The sequence below is a fragment of the Schistosoma haematobium genome, chromosome 1 (assembly GCF_000699445.3).
Source record: "Schistosoma haematobium chromosome 1, whole genome shotgun sequence".
Taxonomy (NCBI): domain Eukaryota; kingdom Metazoa; phylum Platyhelminthes; class Trematoda; order Strigeidida; family Schistosomatidae; genus Schistosoma; species Schistosoma haematobium.
Window position 1 is genome coordinate 89,592,123 of NC_067196.1, and position 27,646 is coordinate 89,619,768.

The window sequence follows — 27,646 nt, forward strand, 5'->3', positions numbered from 1 at the left end:
TTCAGAATTAATTCTCGTACTTGACTTATTTTATTCCATTGTTCTCTAATGCGAATTACGTCGATAAAAAATATACGTGGGTTAACAGCATTTATATTTCGATAACACTCATCATACGATTTAACTGGAGTCAAATATAGGGTCAAAAAAGTACTACAATCCGTGATGGAAATTTATTTTAACTTAAACAATTAATCTCTCTATCTACGATTTCAGTCAGTCATCAACAAAGTAGAACTTCGTACGTACATACATCAGTTCGAGTTGCTGCGCAGTAAACCCGTCCTTTGTCTGGTAGATGGATATCTCGCCTACGCCATAAATGACACAAGTTGGCAAAAGCTATTCGAGCCTTTTGTATCAGTGCTGAGATTTCGTCACACACCAGACGATTTAAAGAATTTCAATTGTATATTGAGGAAACTAGTTTATTAGATGTAAGCCTGAATGAATAATACGAAATAACTGGCCAGACAATCAATAATATTTGAAATAGTTGTGTAGTAAACGAAGACTCAGTTGGGAAAGACCAATTTATTGTTTAATGCCAAGTTACAGAGTTCATCCTCAAAATATGAGGACCATACATTTAATACTTCATTTGTGAATCTTCCATCAATCGTACTTTGCATTTTTCATGATTACTCCAATTCTCCGTTCATTTCTGTTTTCTTCGGTTCAATATTCTCAACCTTCTCTTAACAGGCATTCCACTTCTGATCGGTGTTACATACTACTTATATCTGTCAACATAAGTAGCATATACTACAAAAGGTTATTATAGTAGCATAGAAATCCCGCTTGTTGATAAACCTCAAATTTATTCGTCATGTTACTATTTAATGTCTTAATCTTCGAGGTATAAATGCACGTTTCATTTCAGCACAATAGTAAATACAAGAAAACATTACTGACCATTTGTAATCAATGGATCGTTGAGAAAAATTCAGACACTGAAGAGTGACATCAAACAGACATTTAAGAGAACAATATAATCTAATGAATGAAGCATTTCAAATAGTTAGGTGAATGATATGATTCGGTGAAATAATACGTTCATCATGAAACGGGATGCATTGAATAACACGAACACATTCGCTCTTCTCCATTATTTAATACCTTACATTTTACCGAACCACAAGAATATCTGAAGATAATACTTGTCGTGTGATTTGTAAAGAAATATTACTTATTCATTTGTCACTTGTTACCCCCTCATGAAAGAACACAGACCGCTCGCCAGCATTCTCGAGTTACTAACGATTCCAATCCCGAGTAAAGGAGAAGGATTGGACATGGAGTCAGCAACCTCATATTGTAGAAAACAATCCTGCTAAAAAATACTAACCAGAATAAACAAATTAAACAGTTACTTATTCACAACTGAACAAAGATTTAGTTACCACAAAATAATGGTCGAATGCTTTAAATTGATTAGTTTAACAATAAAATAATCTGTTCAAACAGAATTATGGATAAACTGAAACAGAAACACACTGGACCAATAGGATACATCAGTTCAAGGACGAATGATAAGTTCCGTATGTATGCTGCATTTGTCAATATTTGGTTTGAATTACTGAAGTAATAGATATGAGCTATTGGTTGGAAATCTTGAGGGGAGACAGATCTATATTTCTGGATGGGTTTGTGCCAATATTTCAATTTGAAGTAACAGGTTGAGCTTGTATATCAGTACCAGAATTGGATGACCAGTGAACACTACATAGGCCTTTAATATAATAGTTAACAGACTATCATATCGATTTATAGTAAAACTAGTTTTTTCCATTATTTATCCACAATTCAATAAATAATTCATTTGATCCAGTAAAACGTTTCATATATATGTCCAGTATATTGAACATTTGATGTATTGACTTTCTTAGTCAATTTTTACACATGCACAAATGAAATATAAATGGGAACTATGAAATGAATTTCACTTTCAAGATTAGTTTTAGGACAGAAAACAAAATAATGCATGGTTACCAGGGCACTTTTCATTTTTCAGCAATAGCTTCCTGATGAATGATTAGTCAGATTATATAGATTTTCTGTGATATATATAGTTAAAAAGTCTTGTATGGTAAGTTATAAACAAAGAACCTGGCACATATATACATCGTCCCAAGTTACCACAATGTATTTGCAGAGTTAAATAGAAACTAGGAAGAAAAATGCGGTGGAAGTAGTAACAGTATCAGTGACAGTAGAAAAGATAAGGTATCGACAAGATAATTCGGGAAAAAAGGATGAATCCATGGAATAAAATGTATAAGATAATCCTTAAGAACAAGATCTAAGAAAAGAAAAATCAATGAATGCATCTGTGTTATTTCAGACGATTGTAAGACATGTTACCTAACGTCTCGAACTATTGGTTACGAAAATCACACTGACCAGGTAGCCTGCACTCACCTTCATGAAGCAATCCAATAGTTAATTACTTCAAAAAATGATATCACTTCCTGGTCTAATTACACCTATCTTTCTTTCAACCTACTCCTAGACTAGCAAAACTAGAACGTTGAGGTAGGCGATTGGGCATACGTAGTACTTGTCCCAACTACGTCGGTTGATAAAGATTCACTACCTTAATTATTATGAGCTATAAAAATTAAAGCGAAACAACTGAAAGGACTTTTTTGACTAAAAAATAACATAATTTGTCACAGATTTCAGTTTAATAGTTATTAAAAACCATGAACACCCGGTCATCTCCTCTGTTTTATTATAGGACTGCTAATTAGTGCGTACGCAAAGCCCCACCGAGGATCAAACCTATAACCTTCAGGTCTCACACTAAGTGTCTAAACTTGGAACCATCAAGTCAGCATTTAATGATTTATATTTCTAAATTCAATTAATTTGTGGTATTGCACGATCATCTGCCGATGTCATTGATGAATAACTATCTCATATCCAACATGGTTGAACTCTATTAGTCACGGCATCTCAAAAAGAACTTTTAGAATCACCTCTTATAGCTAGTAACCAATGAACAAGCATATGATTATTATTACTAAACAAGGAGTGATTATATGAAAACTGATGAACTTCATGTTGGGATATTGAGAAAAATATCCCGAAAATTATCCTGTTAAGTCTAATGCTATCCTTTGACGTGAAATGGTATCATTTTCCTATTGGTCAATATTTATTTCACGTGCCATTTTCCTGTTTGCCAAATATTGTACAAATGTTATTTTCATATTTTATGGTACGTTGTGGTCTGTTTGATTGGTATATAAACTCAGTATGTTTGAAATATAACGATTCATATTGCAGAGGCTGAGACTTGTGTTCTGAACTTATCTGGCTGAGCTAGGCGGAAAGCGGGGCAAATCAGAACTCTAAACTGCTCGCACGTGTTTACGCGTCATCGATCCGATCAATAAGTCACTGCTCTCTAATAGGCAGTTACAAGATATAACACTTCATAATATAAAAGATGGACTAATGGTATCATATAGGCAACCATTGAAAATTTAACACTGAAAAAAATAACGATACAACAAACGATTATCATTAAAAGAAATATGTTTTTCTTTCGAAGATCTGAAATCTTAGCATAACAAATTCAACTATGCAAACATATATATATATATATATATATATATATATATATATATATATATATATATACATACGCAAAAGAAAACAGTAATAATAATCTAAATAATCATGAGAGTCACAAACAAAAAGGAAAGGAACATAGAGGAGAGAACGATCGAAGCCAGTAACAGCAGCAGCAGTAGTAGTAGTAGTAGTAGTGATAGTAGATGGGTAATATGCTCTATCAGTCTCTTCCTATATGTTAAACATTATCCAACATCACAATTCATCTTTAATATATTTACTTAAATGTAGTTTATCATTGATCATTGGTGATAATGATGATGCTGCTGGTGATAATGATGATGATGACGATGAGATAGTGTATTGTTTTTCATAAATCACTGGCCATTCAGTTAATGATTGACATGTAGATAATTCTGTATTATAATAATTTGGTTTATATAAATAGATTGGTCCATTTGAACAGAAATTATTTAAGGTAGTATTTAATAAAAAGCCCATAATTGAACGTTCTTCAATAATACGGTAAGTAAATGTCGATGAACTAGTTCCAATGAAATATCTTCAATGAATATTAAAGAAAAAGATACATATAAGAAATAGACAATGATAATTCAGTTTTATAAAAGATTAGTTCAAAATTGAAAAAAAGCTTCATTATATGATTGGATAACATTGAGATTAGGACACCTTTTCATCAATGAGAAATATAAATATAAGAAAATATGGATAGTGACTTATATAATGCTTATGACTTAAGCCTTTATCGAGGCAATCTGCACTGGATGCACATACATCAATAAGAGACTAATCAATTGCAGTCCTAAAACAACAATGGGAAGATTCAAGTAAATAATACCAAGTGAATTTATAAGTTCAGCCCATTGCACAAGTAGGTGGCTATCAAGACTAAATAGCTCAAGTGGATAATGTGATGGGGTTTGAAGTGAAGGGTACTGGGTTCGAGTCCTGCAGTGAACATCAACTCTAAGAAGCAGGTACATCCAGCTGAAGAGTCCTAAATAAAACGAAATGCGTATAGTGGATTCCACTGATAGCTACCATCCATCTTTACTTATAATGCTTGTGACTTAAGATAATATCGAGGCAATCCGAACAGGTTGCACATATGTAAATAAGAGAATGATGAATTGCAATTCTAGACATCAATGGGAAGATACAAACAATATAAAATGAATTTATATAAATATATGATATAAAACGAAAGAATTCGTAAAGAATATGTTGTTTTGAAATGATCAATTAACTTATTTTAGGTTTTCTACAGGTTCTTAAACGTTATGGCTAGAATGTAGAAATATTTTACAAATACACTAAACTCTAATTCTAACCCTGAACACTACCTATAACTTCAATAATAGGTCTAAGCCTTACTCATATCTAATGTATACTAAACTCTAAATCCTAATCTCAACATAAGACCTAACTTCTACAGGCAAATAGGACGAAATGCGCATCAAACTGGATTCCACTGCTAGTCACTATCCATATTTGATTAACGGAATTAGTTGTATAATACTTTTCATTTTAATATCACACTGTAATCACGTAACAGTTGCATTGACTTAATTGATTAAACGATGAACATTTCAAAAAACTTATTCAATGCTTTAAACATTCTTAAGGATTCGATTTGCAACACTATCGAACTATTGAGATTTAAGTATGGAGATTTATGTTTGAACCTACAATCTAACTACTTTTTTTAAATAGAGATGGACTATGACTAGAAATGATGTTATGGAGTGCATGTTTCAACTCATTTGAGATTTATAAACTGGATTTTGATATCCACAACAAAGTCAGAATCTTCAATACGAACGCCAAGACAGTTCTACTGTACGAAGCTGAAACTTAGAGAACTACAACAACCATCATCAAGAAGGTACAAGTATTTATAAATAATTGTCTTCGCAAGATACTCAAAATCCATTGGCCGGATACTATCAGCAACAGCCTAATGTGAGAGAGAACAAACCAGCTTCCAGTTGAGGAGGAAATTAGGAAAAGACGATGGAAATGGATAGCACATACATTACGGAAATCATCAAACGGCATCATGAGACAAGCCCTAACTTGGAATCCTGAAAGGAAGCGAAAAATGAGGAAGGCCAAAGAACACATTACGTCGGGAAATAGAAATAAAAAGGATAAGTAGAAACTGGAAAGAAGTGGAAAGTATTGTCCAAGACATCGTTGAATGGCGAGTGCTGGTAGGCGGCCTTTGTTCCTGCACGAAGGGTAACAGGCGTAAGTAAGTATATATCAATAGAGACTGATCAACTCCAGACATTTCAACGTAATTGAAAAAAAATTCGAATGATTTACCACTAAATAATCATTTCATTCTATTTCAAGCTTTAATGTGTTACACTGAAAACTTAATAAAACCATCAACATGTCAATAGTGAATATATAGATATACTAAAAAAAAGCCTTTTATCTCACTGATTAAACTATTATTATTATAAGAATGAGAAAATATCATTTATCTATAATTAAAGTTCTAAACAACTGCCAATATTAACCAACATAATAAACCTGAATTAAATCTATTCAACTTTACTGAAATACAAAAACAAAACAACAAAGCAATGTTGAAATAATAGTAAATTATAAATTGTATAATCCTATAAAATAACTTAGTTGCCATGGGACACAATGTCATCAACTACATATAGATTCTATTTTACGACATTTTTTTCTAAAAAAAAATAAGCAAAAAACAGTGAATTACTGAATATTCACAATCATAATTAATTTTCTAGTAATAATAATAGCAACAGTAGTAGTAGTGTGGTGTGCGCTACTTATATTGACATAAGTAGTAGATGACGTTAGTCGTGAACAGAAGGTATGGCAGCAGAGAGACAAGAGAATGGAGCAGGATGCAATTTGTATGAAAATGCAAGAATAATGAAGTTTGAATCATTTTGAGATTATTGATGGACATTTTACAAATTAAACATTTACTTTATGATTGTTAGATTTCACTAACGAGTCCTGTAATGTTGTGTCAAATACATTCGATTGTCCCCCCCCGTGTTCTGTTCAGTACAGTAGTAGTAAATGAGTAGTATTAATAGATAACAACGAAAAAAAAGTAAGAGAACCATACTTAGAGTAATATTAAGTGTTTTTCTAGTAAATAATAGACAGAATTTAACTAGAAAAAAAGAAGAAAAAGCATTTAAAGTTATTTCTATTGTGTTTGTTAAATTGAATCCGATCAAAGAAACAAAGTCTTTATATTTATAAATAACAATAATCATCGATTACAATGAGTAAAGATTATGATTATTGATAAAGAAACAATATTGAAACTCATTCAAGGTGATCAAAGCACCAAGTAACACATTTACGAGTATGATCACAATAAACATAAATCAAAATGAAGAAGAAATTTAGAATAGAATAGATAAACGGAAAACAAGAAATAATGACAAATAGGAAGATTATAGTAGATGTGCCACATATATACACTTAAACATACAATTGACGTTACTCTACTGTAACTGGCATTCCCAACCTATCTAATGATATATATAGTTATATAATATACCATTGTGGGCCAGGCCAATTTTCCATTGGTTTTCAGGCGAATCAGACACCATCCAGACTTTTATGTGACAACCCAAACAGTACAGCTCGATCCCTTTCAATAGAAGAGCCAGATACCGCTCAGCCTTAAATTTTATAACCCATGTAATACAGCTCAATCCCGCTTCACAGGAGAACCAGATATCGTATAGGCTTTAACGCTAAAATCTCAATAGTATACCTCAATCCTGTGGGGCAACCACACAGGTACCAAGCACTCTGGTGGATTAATAGATATTACCAATCCATATAAATTGTATTTGGATAATGTATATGAAGTGAATTCTAATTACAATCCATATATATATATATATATATATATATATGACTTTATGTCCGTCTTTTTACCACGTGATTTATCCACCAATCAAAATACGACTTATACAATCTTAGCACTATGCCGAACCAATGACGTTCGAGCGGTATGAACAGCCTAGCGTCCTTATTGGTCCTATGTCCACCTAGCTCGTCCACTTGAGTCCAGAACAGCAATACCAGCTTCCATTATGCGAATCGAATCGAATCATTTATTTCACACATACTGGGTTTATATATCAAACAAACAGACTGCAACGCACCATAAAATAGGAAATAACATTTGTACACAATAAAGCCAAAAAGTGACTGTGAACGTGAGAGGCAATAGTCAATAAACTGAACATAAGAACCGTAAATCGTACAATAATAAATTATAGGTCAAAATAAAGCTCATGATAAGAGGAATATAAATATACATAATCTACTTGTTGAATAGTTATACCATAAGAATGTATAGATAATATTAGTCAACTATTATGTCTCAGCAGAAGTTACTCGTGATTTAATCTTCGCTCGGATATATATATATATATATATATATATATATATATATATATATATATATATATATATATATATATATGTTATAGAAGATAATGCAACATGTAATGTAACCGAGTAAACCAAATTTAGTTTGATTATATATTTGAGTCATTGAATGATATTGTTTTATGCCAAGACTAATTATAATCATTATCTTTTGAACAGAAATCAATAAAAAGAATGTAAAAAAAAGAGAGTTGAAATAGAATATCTAATTATTAATAATTAACTATCATTCTAATTATTATTATAATTTATTAATTAATTGAATAAAAATTAATAAATAAACTAGTTTATAGACAAGATTTATTTTATGCATATGTGTATTGATGATTTATTTGGAATTATTAGACAAGTCTTATAATAAGATGAAATGATCATTCAATTACTTTCAGATTTACGTTACATATGCCTGAACACTGATTACCATGACGTGCAATGCTAACCGATGTTGGAGATGGTTAGAAGAAATGAAGGGGTGATCAAACCAAAACGTGGCATCAGTCCACACAGTCACTAACTTCTAGTCTGAGCCATGTTGGTATAGATGCAGACTAATTGGTTGTGATCTGCGTGACTATCGTAACCAATGGTTAGAGATTGTGGGTGACATGGCTCAGAATCGATCACAACTAAGAGATTGAAATCGCTTCATATCTTTCGTTCTATGAACTAATTCTTTCTTCCTGTACTGTATCCTTATATGCAATCTTTCTCTTATATATTACCACCTTTGACCTAACCACTCCTATGAATCCGGTGTTCAACTTGTTGTTGTGTTAATGAGGTATGGCTACTTGGACCGATGCATATATATGCCTGGTCCTACGTTGTAGCTGACTGATTGACTGACTTTCAAATTTATCATAGTCATCTAACTTATCATTTTAACGATTTAAAAAAATGACTATCATATCTACAAAACACCCCCTTTTGATATTACAATAAAATTTAATAAAGTCACATATAGGAACACTTAGATACAAAATGTAACAATCACTTTCTAATAAAAAATCTGAATTGAATATAAACAAAATTGGCAGAAAACAAAAACAAACAAACAATCGAATTGAATTTTCTAAAATAAAAAAATAATAACAATCATGAATGGTAAATACAAAGTAATTTTGGACATAAAACAATCCATTTTTTTATTATCTTCATACATTGATTGGTAATTCATCATTGAACAAGATGAGGATATTAAGAAATAGTGGAAAAATTATTTTTTTTTAAAAAAAACAGTCATGTACATTTATCATCAGTATACATGACAAGATGATTTACAAAATGCATAAAAATTATTTTATTTTGACTTACATTCTGGACAATTATTTAAATAAAGAGAGGGGGAAAAGGGCGAGACTCTAATTTAGCGACGAGCCAATCAGAAGCGTTTGGGCAATTTCAAGGTCACGGAGCCAAGTTCAACACGCGATGCTAACATACGATCGGTTCACAGCGGATTTTAGAAAGGTGAATAATGAGAGGTTACAACAGATGGGACGGGGAGACTCTAATTTAGGGACGAGCCAATGAGAAGCGTTTGAGCAATTTCAATTATTAGTCAATCAGAAGACAGTTAGTATAGAGTGAAAATATATTGTAGGTAATGAATTACAGTGGATATTCTTCTTTTACATGATTTAAAAACTTGTTAAGGTTTGATAAAGGTTCAGAGGTTCTGAATTCATAATGCATATGGTATAGAAACTCGTCCATATGGTTAGGGTTTAGGGTTAAGGTTAGGGTAAGGGGTGGATATTATAGTAATTTCAATAACTGATATCATGATTCAATTGAAACTAGACCATCATGGAAAACCTGGAAGCACTGGATCAATATTTCGTCTTATATTACGATTCCTTAACAGTGTGCATTCATGATCCCATCTCACAAGATTCGAACCCAAGACCTATCGGTCTCGTGTGCGAGTGCTTAACCTCTAGACTACTGAGTCAGCATCCAACGGTGTTAATATCTAATTTGAACCAATCCAGCGAATTTGCGCAACCATCTTTCATTGTTTGAGGTAGATACCTGTCTCTACCTGAATATCACCAGAAAAATCTTTGAACTATAATTTTAAAAACTTATTATTAAGTGGGAATATAGTTATCGTTTACTGACCAACATGCAATCAAAATAAAAAAATGACTGAATGATTTGCGTTAATTGATCTGAAAAAACAACCGTATAATTTAATTAACAGAATTATTCAGTTTAATTAGTAGTATAAATACAAACTCGAAATAATGAAACTTTTATATCATCGTCAAACAGTTTTTAAACTGCAATTTTATTGAATAAGTTGCCTCTTATCAACTGTATAACTATAAGCAGTATCGTCAGCTTCATTTGGGTACACAAATATATACATATGAGTGTTTAAAATGATATAACAATGTGATCTATAGTTTCACAATTTCATTGACAACAAGTGATTAACCAATATTGTGATTAGATTTAAATTATATATTACTCATTATGAACTACTATGTGTTCTATCAGTTTACAAAGATAACCTGATCTATAAACAGAAAAATAGAAATGAAACCAAATCTTATTATTCCTACCATACTTCTTTCTAAACACGATGTAGTACATAAAAGACTACTTAGAAATAATATGGAAAAAGTTAAAGAGTGTATAAGAATATAATCACTAAACATTATTCTTAGCATATGGCTTTGTAGAGACTATTGAAATTTCATAGTTCTTAAATCATGAAACGATCTTAGCTAGACCATTATTGAACACCTAAAAGTAATGGACTATTGTTTCCTAGTACGAGACTCATCAGCAATGCTCATCGACAAACCTGCATCGAGCAATCGAACCCAGAACCTCCGATCTAGCACCCAAACACTTAAACTCTAAACCACTAGTTAGTATCTAACTTCATGACATTCTGCGATCAACTATGTCAGGTATAAGACATTTATCCAGTGAAGGTAATGGATGATGGTTACACAATATCGTGAATTTTATTCATTTAAAAGCAAAGAAAGTTGTATAAAAGAACAACACTCTAATTTCATCACATTCGCCTTATAAATAGACGCTTGCAAATAAACAATAGAAACCATGGTTAGACCCAGAAATATCTCCAGTCGGTGCTTATAATTCACTGAGTAATAAATTCACTCATGATTTATGGAGAAGTATTAGGAGTGTTGCAAAAATAAATATAAAATTAATTTAAATAAACCCACGACTTCATTTAGAACAATTATTGCATCGAAAAAAACTAATTCACCACCGAGTTACATGTAGATTCAACTGAAAAGGCCTGAATAGGAATAAATATGCATTTTGTATTCCTCTACTAGCTACAATCAGTCTTTTCTAAACAACTTATAACTAGTAAAAGGAAGACCCAGTTCATCTATCCCATAAACATCAACAGATCCAGGTGGAGACAACTATTGTAGCAGCAGCCTCTACATCAGTAGGCCTCAATATATACAAGGGAAAAATCAACATCCTCAAATGCAACACAGAAAACATCAACTCAATCATACTTGATGGAGAAACTCTGGAAGAGGAGGAAACTTTCATGTACCTACTCGGACAGCATCACCGATGAACAAGGATGATCTGATGCAGACGTAAAGTCAAGGATTAACAAAGTAAGGGTAGCATTCCTACTATTTGAGAACTCAAAACAACTGTCAACCAACATCAAAGTAACAATCTTCAATATAAGAATCAAGTCAGTTAGTTCTACTATACGGAGTTGAAACTTGGAGAACTACTACAACTATCATCAGAAAGGTACAAGTATTTCTAAACAATTGTTTGCACAAGATACTCAATGTCAGTTCACCGGATACTATCAACAACAACCTACTATGGAAACGAACAAACCAACTTCCAAATGAGGAGTAAATTAGGAAAAGATGCTGGAGGTGGATGGAACGTCTGTTGAAGAAACCACCAAACTGTATCACGAGACAAGTGCTAACTTGGAATCCTGAAAGGAAAAGGAAAAGAAGAAGATCTAAAAACATATTGAATCGAGAACCGGAGGCAGACATCGAAAGAATGAATAGAAATTGGAAACAACTGGAAAGGAGAGCGAAGGACAGTATTAGTTGTAGAATCCTAGTGGGCATTCTATGCTGCTCTATGAGGGATGACAGGCGTAAGAAAGTTAGTAGAAAGGGAAAATATCAAGGAATTCACATGTGCCAACTAAGAGTAACAGAAATTCACGCCTTAATATTAGTAATGATAAAATATAAATCCTTATAAAGTGTAAAAATTTGTATTTAACAGATAAAATACCTAGCATGTGCACAAATCCATTGATCTATAATTGCTGAACCACCTGGGCCATAAGATATCCACTCGGATTCAGTTGGCTCAAAATGAAATACTTGAAGTGGATAAAGTAAACTTTTTAGATTTTCTAGTTCTAGATATGGAATAAATGTAATAGAAAATAAATAAAATGATGGTTCAAAAATATACTACTTCTATTACATAATATCAGTAGTTTTGAAGTATCACACAATAACACATTCAACATACTATAACTTGAGATTAATAAACATTTTCAGACCAAGTAGACTTTATATTTTCAATGGTCGAATTTCTCCAAGTTATTTCAATCTGATCAAGTTATTACTTATGGAAATTGACTCCTTTGAGCTGAGGGTGTTTGGCAAACCTCTGTGCTTGATCATCTTTATCTTGCAGCATACAAAACGTGATAAATCCATGTGAGTAACTGTGACCCTCTCAGTAGGAGAGAAATGTAAATCTTAAACAACATGATTGCATAAATGATAGCCTGCTTAGGCTCCTTCTAAATAGGATTCTTTGAAAGTATCAACCAATATCTTAGTGTTGGTATACCGATGAAATATATAACAATTACTGATAGTGTGGGTCTCCGCTACACATTGGTTTAGGTGTAAAAGATTTGCTGCAACAAGATTTTCTCAACTTACCTAAAGTGAACGTCTCTATATGCGATATACAAAAGTAGTATAAATCGGTAAATTGACTTTCCTAATTAAGAATTATATTCTATATACAACTAACTGATCATTAATTTTGTTTAATCAAATATAGCTGTGCACTTATTTCATGGCTTTTTTAAAACTGTGATATTTATTACAAAGTAAATGGAACTCAAAATATCTGTGAATCAACATCAAAGTCAGGATTTTTCAACACTAACATTAAGACAGTTCTATTGTACGGGGTTAGACTTGGAGAACTATTATAACCATAATCAAAAAGGTACATGCATTTATAAAAGTTGTTCACACAAGATACTCAAGATCCTTGACCAGATATAAAAAACAACCTAAAGTATCAGAGAACAAACCAGCTTCCAGCTGATGATGAAATTAGGAAAAGATGCTGGAGGTAGATAGGATACAGATTGCCGAAACGACCAAACTGCATCACCAGGCTATCCCTAACTTGGATTTTCCAATGCAGGAGGAAAAGAGGCAAACCAAACAACACATTGCATCGGGAATCAGAGGCAGACATAGAGAGAACGAATAGAAATTGGAAGAAAAACTGGAAAAGAGAGTGGAGGACAGAATAAGTTGGAGAATGCTGGTGGGCGGCCTACACTCCACCACGAAAGGTAACAAGTGTAAGCAAGTAAATAAATAAAATATACCCATTGAGATTGATTCAAAGAAGGGTTCTCCTCCATCCGAATTCATTTTCAAAGCTATACAGTTCAAGATGTACACATATTTTCCAAAGTGCTAATCTAATGTCATCACATCTTTTCTCTTATCTCTTCTCATTATTGATATTTTACCTCGAACCAACTTATTTCTGTTTCCATGCTGTTTCTGATTACAGTTCATCTGAAATTCAACATTTCATATTGTCACATGATCTAAGCTTTCTTTTATAATTATTAATCTATTAACATTATCTTGGTAAATATTTAGGCTCATTACAACCTACATTTTCAGTTTCTTAATTAAGATATTCATATAAACTCTCTGATATCATTGTAAAGCAAATCTATTATTATCATCATTAACAGACATAATGGTGATCTAACGATGTTCGGTTCAGGATTTCAATGAAACTCAACAATCTCTAAAACCCTGTACTGACAGACCACACACACACACATATGTATACGCGTTATGGTGAAGTCGTTTTTCCCAAGTGATATAAACAAAAAACACAAGTTGATTTTGCATTGTTAATAGATGGAGGCTTCATTTTTGGTATTTTACTACTATTATGACCACCTCTAACGGAATAGAATGAAGATATGAATAAATATTCTTCACTACTGTCCATATAAGTTTTTTTTTTAATACTAACCTTCTTTATTAGCATCTGTGGCTAGATAAATTGTATCGATGTAATGATCTTCATACTGATTAAATATCTTGACAGCATTTAGAATTTGTTGGGCTGCTGAAACATTATTAGGAGATCGACTAGTAGTAGTAACAGTTGTTGTTGTAGCGTTAGTACTTGTAGTAACAAAATCTCCACGACGCCAATGAACTGCTACATATGGTCCACCTAGAGCTGGTGAAAGTGGCCATTGTGGACGTAACCAACTGGAACCTGGACCAAGATGTTCAACTATTGACGGTGATACTGTACGATCTGAAATATCATTAGAATGTAAATAAGCTCCACGGTAATTATCACCAATATCACGTAAATGTTTTGCTATTGTAATGCTTCGACGTACCTAAATATCAAATTTGTAATGTACAACAACAGAGAAATGATAGCATAACAGTATAAAGGAGATATTAGAAAGTGACCAAATGTTATTAAACATACTGTGGTTCACATTATTCGAAATACTTGCAAATAACCAAATAAAATTTATTAGAAATGTGTAACTTATAATTGGCTAGTTAATCGAATATGACGTTTGGATTCGATTGATCGCCGAGTATTGACTGTGTCATGTTCATCAAGTTTCTAGTGTTGATCTTATTCTATCAATTAAGTTGCAATATGGCCACATTACTTGAACTATGTTTTGTTGTTAGGTGGTTATAGGTAGTTGGCAGGAAGTCCTGAACCTAGGCTTCATGCTAGATGACAATCGTTAGCGAGGAATACCTGCGACCTCGAGAAGAATGATAATTTCTGATGGTTTAGAGCTTATGTCACTCAACTCCGCCTCCTGAGATGATATCAATGAAGTAAACAACTGTAAATATATGACCCAGAAGAGTTTGATCGCGGCAAAAATGGCTCAGTAGTAACGACTCAGAGTGTGTAACTGAATGATCCGAGTTCGCAGCTTATAAGGAGAATCAGTCACCTCAATGTTAAAGATATGTTTTTCTGATGAAAACTTGGTTCAAGGGTTCCTGCCTATTGTTTCCAACCACTTAATGAATACATCATTTGAAAGGCAAGTCTACTAACGATCAAACTTTGCATTTAGTTTTTAGGTTTTATAATGGCTTGCTCAAGACCAGACAGATATCAAATCTACAACGCACATTTGATTTTTAGAAAACATATCAGTATCACTTGCTTTACTACAGACCTAAATGCATTAAAGATGCACAAAAGCACTAAGGCAATGTTATTTCACCAGCAGAAGCTGTGTAACGCATTCGAAATCTTACTGTTATCGAATTAGCTAGTTTCAATTTCCAAATTGCCTTGATTTGACGCTCGTACATACCTAATGGACATAATTTATTTTCATTTTTTAGTGAAAGTACATTCTACATGTGTATTTACTGAATTGTTAACCCATGTTCTCTCTTGTACTTCTTTATCTTATAGATCCACACACACATAACTTATTTCTGGGGTGCACGTAAATCTACCAACTGGCATACATTACAAATCAGTTTTCAATGAATGAAATTCGGTTAGTGTTGTAAGCTGTTTTCCATAGCAGAAACAGGATAATTATCACATCAATCCATCTACTCTTTAAAGATTCCACACTTTCTAAGTATGTTCAATTAACCGAAATATATTAACTTTGCTGAGTTAGTCGATGATAAACTCTTTTGAAAGAAAACCAACTTTCCAACAGATAGAAAGGAAATATTGCCTTTACGATTATATTAATAACGAGAACTACTCTACATAGCCACTTCAAGTAAGCTCTAACCGAACTATACGTATGTGAATAAATAGCCTAACGTGTATTAAGGTGTTTGTTTGATAGACTTTCAGGTCGGAGAATACTAGTAGCGTATGTGTTCTGAATTTGATCGATAATAGATACAATGCTGAGACTGAAACTTGTTTAGCTTTCCCATATTCACAGAATTCAACCTCAACTTAAATGTCACTTGATTTATTGAAGATAGAATGTTAGAAATTATGTTGATCAAACAAACTCTTTAACTACTACCACATGAAAATGCCTATCTCTTTTTAAATAAGCTAAAATATATATGAGTACCGGATAGATATTTCATTCTAATTCCAAAACTTCTATGTAGTATCTACCCATGACCCTGCAAGAGATTCCATTGCACTAATAAGTAAAATGAATTTGGATTTTGTTAAGTGAGAATGAATATTTAAGAGATATGGAACTTTTAAAACTGTTCTACAAAAAATTGATATATTCACTTTCATTGTGTTTTTATTAGATTCTTGTCCTTATAGTCTCTAAAAGTATTCATTACATTCACCTAAGACCAACAATCAATAACGTTATGAACTGATATTATGTTTAAATCTGATTCATTTTAATATAATTCTAAAATATGAACTTATTTTTTGATCACCTTAACTGACTGATTCACATTAACCATAATGATCTATACATAGAAATAATAGAAAGAAAACTTACAGTCCAATATTCTTGACTCCATTCACTCCAATGACCGTGTATAATCGACTGAGCTGAGTCTAAGTATAACGTCCTGTAAACACGGTAAAAATATACGCACATGTTCATATTGAAATTAATAAATCCTGATACTATACACTGTGACGAACTTATATAACAATCTACCAATGGATGATTGTCACGTTATCTATCAAACTAATCAAAGTTGGAAATATGTATCACAGGTTTCTGATATAGTGGTTTGGGTGATTGAATACTTTTCACGAGACTTTAAAGTCTTGCTTTCAATCCTTTTCATCAATCCACTGCTGAAGAGTCCCATGAGGGGACGAAACACCCGTCCAGTGTCATCTGGTTTTCGATGCTAAGCCCTAATTGAGATAAATCTGTAACAAGTACAGCCTATAAATAAAATCAATCCGCAAAATCTCCTTCCATTAAATTATAAAAAACCTCCTTTACTCATCAAATCATAAGTAATAACAAATATCCTGTCACTGGTTGAAATCATAAGTCAGTTGAACTTAGACCACCATGGAAAACCTGGAAGCACTGGACGGCCGTTTCGTCCTAGTATGGGACTTCTCAGCAGTGCGCATCCACGATCCTGCCCCCCGTGAGATTCGAACCCAGGGCCTATCAGTCTCGCGCCAGGCGCTTAACCAGCTAGACCGCTGAGTCGGCATCCAGGTTTTCCATGGTAGTCTAGCTTCAATTGACTCATGATTTCAACCAGTGAAATTTCTAAAAATCTCCACAAAACCCATTCTGATAAAAAATATCCTGTCAATTGAGTACATTATTACAAATTAAATTAAATAAATCACTACAGTCAACTAACTGTTGTAAAATAAACCAATTTATTTGGGTAAACGACAGAAATTTGATTGAAATACATTAATGAGAAAACATATAGCTGGATAACAAAAACTTACGTAATAGGCTTTTCAGAATTTTCAATTAATTGAATTAAGAATGGTGCTAAATGAACAGGTTCTAAATCTCCAGTGATACAATCATATGCAGATGCTCTCATTGGTAATATACCATTTTGTAAATTAAAACTACTTCCTTCAAATAATTCTATTGGTCGACTGAATGACGATGATGATGACAATGTTGAGTCCTACATAAGAATTGAATTAATGAATATTTTTAGTATAGCAGTTCACAAGCACAATACAATATTTGATTTGATAGGCATACATGTATATGGTTTAAAATGTGAATAAATTTAACAGATTATACGTTCTAACGATCCTTATTTGATGATTTTTATAGTATGATAGTGAATAATCATTTAATCTTACATGTCAGGAGTAAAACAGCTATCAACAACATCCCTGGATGATTGTTATGCTACATAACAAACTGACTAAAGTCAGAGCCATACCGTCAGATGATGATCCAGTAGCTGGGTCACTGCGTCACTGTGAGACGTGTCAATTTTAACCGAAATACATTTTCACCAGTTCCTACTATGTTGCATATGACTGACTAATTAATAAAAGTTGGTTAGAACAATAACTGAGTATATTTTAGAAGCAAAACAAAAGGAAAACGTTGAGTTTATCCACGACGTTTTCAATTTTAAATAAATCCGTTGTATTTAGTACCTTCAGTTAACTTTTCGTTTATTTGGTAAGTGAAAACGTAATTTTCATTAAAAATTCTATTCCAACTATCTGGGATTATCAGTAATATGTCAATAGAACATAGCTTAATATGCCTGATGAAAAACATATACGTAGTGAATATTAGGGCTTGAGACAAAATATCTAACGGAAGTCATAATCTAATATCTAGCCCTCATTCACTTGCTAAATGAACGAGAAAATGACTGGAAGAGTTGTATACGTTGATAACGATGTGGATAACATGAGACGAGAACATTAAAATGAACATAAGATGGTTGGTTAATCATCGACTTACATTTAATCGATATAATTCACGTAATTCAAATGGACAAAAATCTACTTTACGATTATTAACATTTGAATATTGCCCCAATTTTTCATTAAAATCTCCACGAACTAACTGAAGAGCTAAATCGATTGTCAATGGATGATTGGATGACCTGTTTAATAATGATTGTTGTGAATCCAATACTAAATTTATGAAAATGAATTTTAAGAATGCAATTTTTTGGAAAATAATAATAGTAAGGTCATTTACTTTTTCATATAAAAAGTACTGAATATCCGAAATTACGTGCAAAAATCAATGTAATCACTTCCTAAGTTCAAACATTGTCTATTGACTGACAGTACGCAACCAATCAACCGAGCTAATAAACTAACATTACATGTTATTAGGCGAGATTTGGGGAGAATGTAGAACTTTGACAGTTTAAATCATAAACTTATCTTACCTAGACCACCATTGGAAATCAAGAAGCAATGGGTGGCCATCTCGTCCTAGTATGAGATTCATCAACAGCCGACATCCTGCACTCCACACGTGGTGGTCGAAACTAAGGCCTTCAGTCTCGTGCACGAACCCTTAACCTCTAGACCACTGAGCCGGCTTCTAGCAGTGTTAGTGTCTAACCTTAAACAATTCACCATATGATAATATTGTATACGTTAAGTAGGCTTGCCCACAGCCAACATCGACCAAAATGTGACATCAATCAATGAATCCATGTTGATAGATTTTGACAACCTAAGTGGGGTGCGTGCGATAAGCACGACCAGTGATTTGAGACACGTTTCGGAATTGAACAATGTAGTATAGACACGTTTAGTCTTTGTTTTACCCTTGGTCTTCCGTCCTAGTGTAGCAGGCGCTACTCACAAGATTGCTTGTAAGTTATTATGTGGCGGAAGGTGGTGTCCAAGTTGTAACAGTCGTCAGACGGAGAGAAGATCAGTACAGCAACAGCACGGCATAGACAGAATACTTGGAGAACAGACGAGAAGCCGGTTCAGGTTGCAGATGTAGGGCCAGTGATGTAAATGAATGATTGAAGGCTATGTACATGTATTATGTACATGCTTCGTAACTTCTCGCAATAAGCGCAGATTCTTTCCCTTATTGTCATCTTTTACACTAATACTCCTTCATACATACGATAAAACTCTGTTATTTAGAACTACTTTCCCAATCTTGATCCGTTCACATTATCGTTGCTACTACACTATTTTGACTGCTTTTGTCATTAGACTTCTTGATTTCATCTCGTCGTGTTGTTGTGGTGTGGAAAGGCTGAAAGTAACTGACTGACTGACTGGAATAATTATTAATATCAAATAAAGTTAATAATGTTTGCGATTTATTATAAGTGCCGAGGTTGAACTTAACCAGCAATGTAAGTATATAATTGTGAGATGAACACAAAACTGAAATTTATTTTCTACAAGTTGCAGTTCATTCTTTATAAATATAATAACCTTCATTCTTCTTAATGTTACAACAGAAAGAAGTAAAGAATCATCGATTAATTCAGCATTTTCATTTTCCATTAGAAACTAAACATGTATCTGATAATTCATAGTACCTCGGTTGGATATTTCTATATACAGATGACAAGTTTAATTCTATTGTACATATTCAAATATTTAGTCTGTTGTCTATTATTTCTGTGACGACGGACCACCGGTGAACTCGAGGAAGCTGTAAGAGGCTCAGAAGGAGCCAAAGACGTTCCATCCAATCACCTGTCGGAAGAATGTTCTAGAATTCCAACGTGTAACTTCCCGATTGGATAATGCTAATAACCCCCTGTACGCGGATTGGAAGACTGTAATGATGATTTCGTTCTCACTAAAAACTATAAATACCTGATAATTTTGTACTATGTTTGACACTGTTTGGAATAATATTCCTTCGTTAGTCTTCTGTCTTCTTATTGCGACTTGGAAGGGTTTGGTGTTCTAGTGCTCAGTTATACGCGGTTGTATCAAGAAAAATCAGCTTTTTCAAGTTATAACAATTTCCATCTCGTAAACTCTAATTGGTTGAAATTTAGTAATTAACTGCTTAAAAGAAAATATCGCTTCAGTTTATCAATCATTTTAACGTTATTATAACACCTAGATCAAAAAATAACTTTCCATCTAACAAACTTTATCCTATCTTGGTAAGGAAAGCGCAGTTAGTCACATTAGTCTTCATACACATAAAATCTCCTGTTCAAAATTGGGTGCATAATACCCTTACTTGGTAAATAAACCGCATATTATTATTTAATTATTTATGCATAAAAAGGCATTTCTTAAAAATTGAAATCAAAATCACTTACCGTTACTGTGTTGAAATTCAATTAAATCCATAACTGGTATAAATAATGAGAGGCTGTTTAAATCAAAAAACATTGACCATGGAATGCCTGACCAATTATTAAAATAACTATGATTTGTATATCTTTCATATGATCTGTCATTGAACCAATGAGGAAGTGGACCCCAAGGCGGTAAAACTAGAATCCAATCTTCACCAGTTAAATTTTTTACGTTTATGTCGTGTAGAGCAAAATTTGGTATTTGGCTTGGGTCTCTTAAAAGACTGTAAAAAATTCGTGATAATATAAATAAACTGAAAAACACAAATAAATGGGAAATTTCAAACTAAGATTTCCGCTAGCGATTAGAATGTGTGCAAAATTGTCACTTTCATTCATTCATGAAGTCAATTAGTTGTAAGTAGTGTGGTACCTGACAGATTTCAAGCTGTCACATCACATAAGCATATCAAGAAGAAATTATCAAGGCGAATTTCATGAACTGATGCCACTTTTTAGTTTGGCTAATCCTAGTGCTCTTTGACTTGACACGTACACCAGCAGATATTGCGTATAAAGAAGAAACTTTGTTGATCATGCATACTACATAGCTCGGCCAACTCAATAGATAAGGATTCACTAACTCATCAACTGGTTTGCCATTGTTACTCAGCACCCTGCTTCTAACTTCAGAAAGATCCACTCGGTAGTTCCATTTCAATACGAACTAATGTCAACTTATGTCTAATAATCATTGTCATTTCATTTTAATGCCCTGGTACGGCCGAGAGTGAGGAGGGCCTGCCTACCCTCTCGAAATGCTCTCACATGGCCACACATATACAGCCTCTGCCAGGGAAGTCCTACTCACTGCTTTCTCGTGGCGGGGGTGTTATTTACGATATTGAGAGGACGAAAAGCGAATGTCCGGTGCTTTAACTGGGTTGGTGGACATGGAGAGTCCATCCAGGGGAGTTGGAAAACCCTGATCCTAAACCACTGGTGCACATGGGTTCCAGGATCCTGAAGGAACAAATGGCGTACGAACCAAATGTTGGCCACTGGCTACCATGGGACTGCATCTCCTCATGATGCTCCACTGCCATGTGGGTCAGACCTTTAGGTCAAAGGCTCGAGGTGTGGCCCCCTACGAAAACCACCTGCTTTGGTCTAGGCACCTGAGCAGTATGATAGCCTTCACACAGTTAAAATGAAATGACTAATATCAACTAAAAAACACCATACTTGGACTAATAATTGAAAGCTTCTATCTATATAAGAGATACTTAGACGACACTTTCATTATTTGTGAGAAAAATGTCAATGTCAAAGACATTCTGGACGCGTTCAGTGACTGTCATAAATCAATTTAGTTCACGATGAAATCAGAGTCGGACTCAGAATTTTACTCCTTAGATGTTTCGGTAAAAATGAGACCTGACGGTCACCTACAAAGAATGATATATAGAAAGCCGACATGGAATGGTCAATACACGAATTTTTAAAGTTAATTCTCACTGAAGCAAAAGAGAAACCTGATCCATTCTCTCTGTTCAAGGATGAAACGCATCCGCATCGAGGATACAATCGATATCAAAATTGGTACACTAAGGCAGACACTGATCAACAATGGATATCCACCTAGATTCATCGAAAAAAGTCTGAAGCCAAAACAACGATGTGAAAGAGTTTTCACAGCATCAAAGAAGGCTTTCTTCATGAACAGTTAGTTTAAAGAAGATACTGTGGCAAAAATACTAAAAAACAGACATTCAAGATCTCTAAAAAAACGTTCTATTCGGTTGAACTTCTCATTACCTTTCCTAATCGGCGTGTGATCCGAGGTTATGTGAAGGGTAAGCTCCTATGAATTTATAGAGACAGAACTCAAGAAAATAAATTTCGTACACGCTATTTTCTCTTAGAAAGTCAAAGTAACCAAGAACAAGTCGCTCCTTCAGATAATAAATAACGTTATACGAAGTTGACGCAAGTCTATAAAGCACAAGAAACGAGTCAAATATCCGTTATGATAATTAGTGTAAACTTCAAAATGGAAGTTTACTGAATGAAGCATCAACAGATCCTATGTCCAAACCCCATTCCCTCTTTTTATTGCTTTGGGCAGTTAAGAAGTACCACCAGAACTTACAGCAGCCCACAAAGCTGGGTAAATAAACTAGTATTTTGTACATTAGTTCCGTCATGAACTTTAAATAAAACACGTCATACTGAATTTTCGAATCATAGTTTAGTTTCCACCACTGTTCCTTAATTGCTTTTTTTGATCTGCCAAGTTAACATGTTCAATGTATGATAATGAAAACAATGCAAATAACTAATACACATTAGGCACTGTAAATAAATTGTCTTCATACTACTGAGTTACTCTAAAAGCAACTAATAGGATGAAATACCACTGCATTAGTAAACTAACAAACACTCAGACATTTAATTCCCTATCCAAACACTGAGTGGAAATAAAACAGCTTTCTGAAGCCGAAACTTCCATTAGAGGATCCTTACTTACATTTGTGTTGTCATAAATCTATAAACACACTCGCAATTTACGTCACGATAAACAGAGATAACATATAACGGATAAGTGAACAAACTAATATCAAAGTTTAACAACCTATAGTCATGTTTGCGTGAAATTAAAAAAGGGAGTTATTTGAACACAAAAATTAAATTTGTTCTGTAAAATATTTTGAATTATGTAATCTTACTAGTGACAATAATTACATCACTATCTGAAACGACAGCTTAATCGTCGGACAACTGAACCTTGAACAACCGAGTTAAGAGTTCAAACCCAGCCTTGTCTAATTGGATTTAGGCATGTGGACACTATTATTTACACCTATTGCGAAACAATGTATAGTTTAAAGTGAGGTGCAAAATTCCGTACTTATTAAATATATTGCGTTGTTATTTTATGCATTTTGTATTCAAAAAAATCACACCTACCGTACTGTATTGGCAATCCGAATATAAACATCACGTTTCAAATTGAAACCTTCTCCATAAAACACATCATAAAATAAATATCTGAAAAAGTGATTGATGCAAACGTGCTCGAAAATGGATTATTTGATACCTTTTGCCGTAAATGAAAACTCTTGGCATATATGCCAAAGTTAGTAGGATAATACAGGATAAATTCATTTTGTTGTAGTACTTTAGGAAGACTTGTAGCCGATTGAAAGTTATTATCTATAGAAAAAAAAATTAAAAACACCACCGAAATTTTTAAGATGTCATCATAAGTAAACATGAAACGCTACATATCAGTATACTAAAGTTACCTTATAAAACATCATACACCTAACTTGTTGTTGTAACAATCAAGAATGTCTCCTGTAAAAAAAACTAGTTTGTGAAGTCACGAGAAAAATTCAAATTAGAAACAACTAGTTTTTCAGTGTTATTTGTAATCAACCCGATTTATTATATGCTGGTGATAAACTAGGCTGTATTCGACCCCAACGATTTCACTTTGGATGATAAAACGGCACAGAAACCAAAGAGATTACAATAGATACTGAAGTAAACAAGGTTATGTATAAACAGGAGATAAGTGAATTTGCCAAAATCCAGTGTGAGGTGTGAATAAAAGTGAAGACTAGAAGTACCTGTTGTTTCTAGATTAATTTTAAGCTATCCGACATGCTAACTCGCAGTATGGAGAAGCGGACTACTAACTGAATTACTCGTCATCCAACTAGTAGTTCGTCAGTCCGAACTCATATACGGGCAGTAGGAGGATATAACTAGATTCTAAACAAAAACGTTAGCCAAGAAGCTCAGTTTACTTGTAAAGTAGGTTTCATTGTCTAGAATTATCAGAGATTGAGAAGCTCGAATAAAATCCTAAACTTCGCTGAGAAACTAGAAGCGTCAAAAATCTTGTAAATTATTGATATTTTAAGGGAATCTAGAAAGTTTTGAAACTACTTTCCATCACCACTCCAAAGTCTACTAAATGCTGTCCAGATTTTATTTGAAAAATCTGGCACCAAGACTCATCCAAAACTATAATTTTGGAAGTTGACTTATTTTTCGAAAAATCATGATGGAATAACAACAGGTCTCACATCGAAAAGTATCGAACACAAAAGCGTTTTTGTTTATGGCATAAAAATATGAAAGGGAATCTACCTCTCTACGTGGGAAAAGTTTAAGAATGGACAGAAGATCAGCGATTTCGCTATTAAAGTATTCCAAACTACACTTCAAGCCTCGAGAAGCTAGAAGAGTATTAACGAATCACGAGTGTTCATCTCGAAATGGAGGGATACCATCGGAACATGCAGAACATCCAATTATAGGAAACCTCAAGATATACTCTAAGCTCATGATCTACAAAACCAAAGAAATATCTGACAATAGCGCAGGGATTTACATAACACTAGGTCTTTCTATGTTATATCCTAGGATATAAATACTGTTTAAACATCTTCAAAAAAAGTAAATAAAAGAGAATAAGAGTTGGGAAACGTGTGTTTAGGTAAAGACCGGAAACTGTATAACCTAGCGTTTCAGTCATTGTCGTAAATATTATGCCGTTTGCCTGAGTAATTAGGACTAAAAACAGCTTTAGTGATTTAAATGACCGAGAATTCATATCACATTTCCTGATGTGTAAAAGGAAAAACCATGACTTGCACAGATACAATCAAAAACTGTACAACAAATAACAAACGTTTAAAATTATGTGAAAGTACTTCTAGCCTAGGCTAAAATTCATTGTTTTTTCGCGGGTTTGAGGCGGGCTATATTCACGTTGTTAAAAGCTGTCCATAGCCCGTGATATTCCATACAAGGATCAACAATAGTAAACCCATAGCGCGAGAGACTTAGGCTTTTCATGCACTGTGATTTTTACACAAAAAAGTTGTGGAGTATTTGGAAATGTGAGAAAAATACCTATAATTATATTTCAACAGCACTGTGAAATATAAATATAGTGTAGGTGAATCAAAATTTCCTCAACAAAATCCTCATTTTCATTTAAAGCGTTCACAGAAAAACCGACAAGCTAACCGCATTTTGCTTAAATCTGTACAAAGTAGATAAATCAGAACTGCATCCTGTGACGAATTGTTCAAAAAACCGCGTATCAAGGTCATCATATATTTCAGTTTCAGTTTGAGCTTACAAAAACAATAATAAAGTTCAACTTCAATTCCATAATACGACATGAAAAATATATGTGAAACCAGTCATTGTTTAAATATATGAGATAGAAATTACACTAATTTATACCAGGGCGCTAATTAAAAGGACAGTGGTATTTTTCTTCGCTGAGTAAATTCTATTGTCTTGATCGCTTACTACGTATAATAATAATAGTAATAATTAATATATTCTGAACAATAACTACAGAACTCAAGCCAGTTTACAGGCGTGATTAATCTGATATAAATAGTAACATCAGATGTAGAGAACAAACAAGTGTTCTCAAACTACTTCAGCAATATATACACCATAGAAGCACCCTTCCCATCAGCGCATGCAGATCCCACACACACACTGGATAGCGTGCCCATCAAAGAACTCGATGTCTTTGGTCTGCTAAATAAGCTTGACATAGGTAAGTCCACGGGGCCCGATGAATTACATCCTAGGCTACTGAAGGAACTATCTAACTTCGTTGCAAGCCCTTTAAGTACATGCTTTAACCTATCCGTTACGCAGGGTCGTTTACCAAAAGACTGGAAAAACGCCATAGTAAGTCCTGTCTTCAAAACAGGTACGAAACACAAACCTGAGAACTACCGCCTCGTTAGCCTAACTAGTTTGGTTGTTAAAGTCTTAGAAAAGATTATCCGGAAGGAGCTGTTTCAGTATCTCGATAAAAACCGGATCCTCTCGAAGAAACAGCACGGCTTCAGAATAGGTTATTCTTGTCTCACTAACTTATTAGTGGCTCGTGAAAGCTGGTGCGCTCTTAAGGACCAAAAGCTACCTGTAGACATCGCCTTCATTGATTTCAGTAAAACTTTTGACAAAGTTCCGCACAACCGGCTGTTATATAAATTAAGAAAAGTCGGGATTGGAGGCAATCTATTGATGTGGATAAAAGACTTCTTAGTTGGGCGTCAACAAAGAGTAAGGGTGAACTCAAAGTTATCTAGCTGGGAAACTGTGCTTAGTGGAGTGCCCCAGGGTACAGTTTTGGGGCCAGTGCTATTCCTCTTGTATGTAAATGACCTTCCTCGTCTCCCATCATCATCGGTCTTGCTATATGCTGACGATGTCAAGATACGGAGAACGATACGATGTGATAGCTCAGAACTTCAAAATGACCTGAAGAAGTTATCTGAATGGTCTCAAACATGGCAGTTGCCGATAAATACTTCCAAGTGTGTTGTGATGCATATCGGTCATCAAGGTACAGATGCATAAACGATGAATAACACTGAGCTACCTGTCGTCCAGACATATAATGACTTAGGAGTTATCGTTAGTCAAGACTTAAAGACTACTGCACACTGCCGTGCAATAGCCGCCAAAGGTTTTAGAACCTTATGGTCAATACGTAGGGCTTCTAGTCATGTTGA

The 27,646-nt window shown here is 33.8% G+C and overlaps 1 protein-coding gene across 1 annotated transcript; it reads right to left on the minus strand.

The window, feature by feature from the left end:
- Positions 1–124: 124 nt before the first annotated feature.
- Positions 125–26,750, minus strand: POFUT2 (GDP-fucose protein O-fucosyltransferase 2). The gene is made up of 11 exons (XM_051210005.1): positions 26,010–26,750; positions 24,181–24,296; positions 24,051–24,131; positions 21,102–21,364; positions 18,791–18,966; positions 17,794–17,984; positions 16,859–16,931; positions 14,383–14,764; positions 12,355–12,484; positions 1,190–4,144; positions 125–1,147 (listed from the first exon to the last, which is right to left on the minus strand). The coding sequence occupies exons 2-10, from the start codon at positions 24,246–24,248 to the stop codon at positions 3,838–3,840; spliced, it is 1,671 nt and encodes a 556-aa protein (XP_051075491.1). The 5' UTR covers positions 24,249–24,296; positions 26,010–26,750; the 3' UTR covers positions 125–1,147; positions 1,190–3,837.
- Between the last annotated feature and the right edge of the window lie 896 nt (positions 26,751–27,646).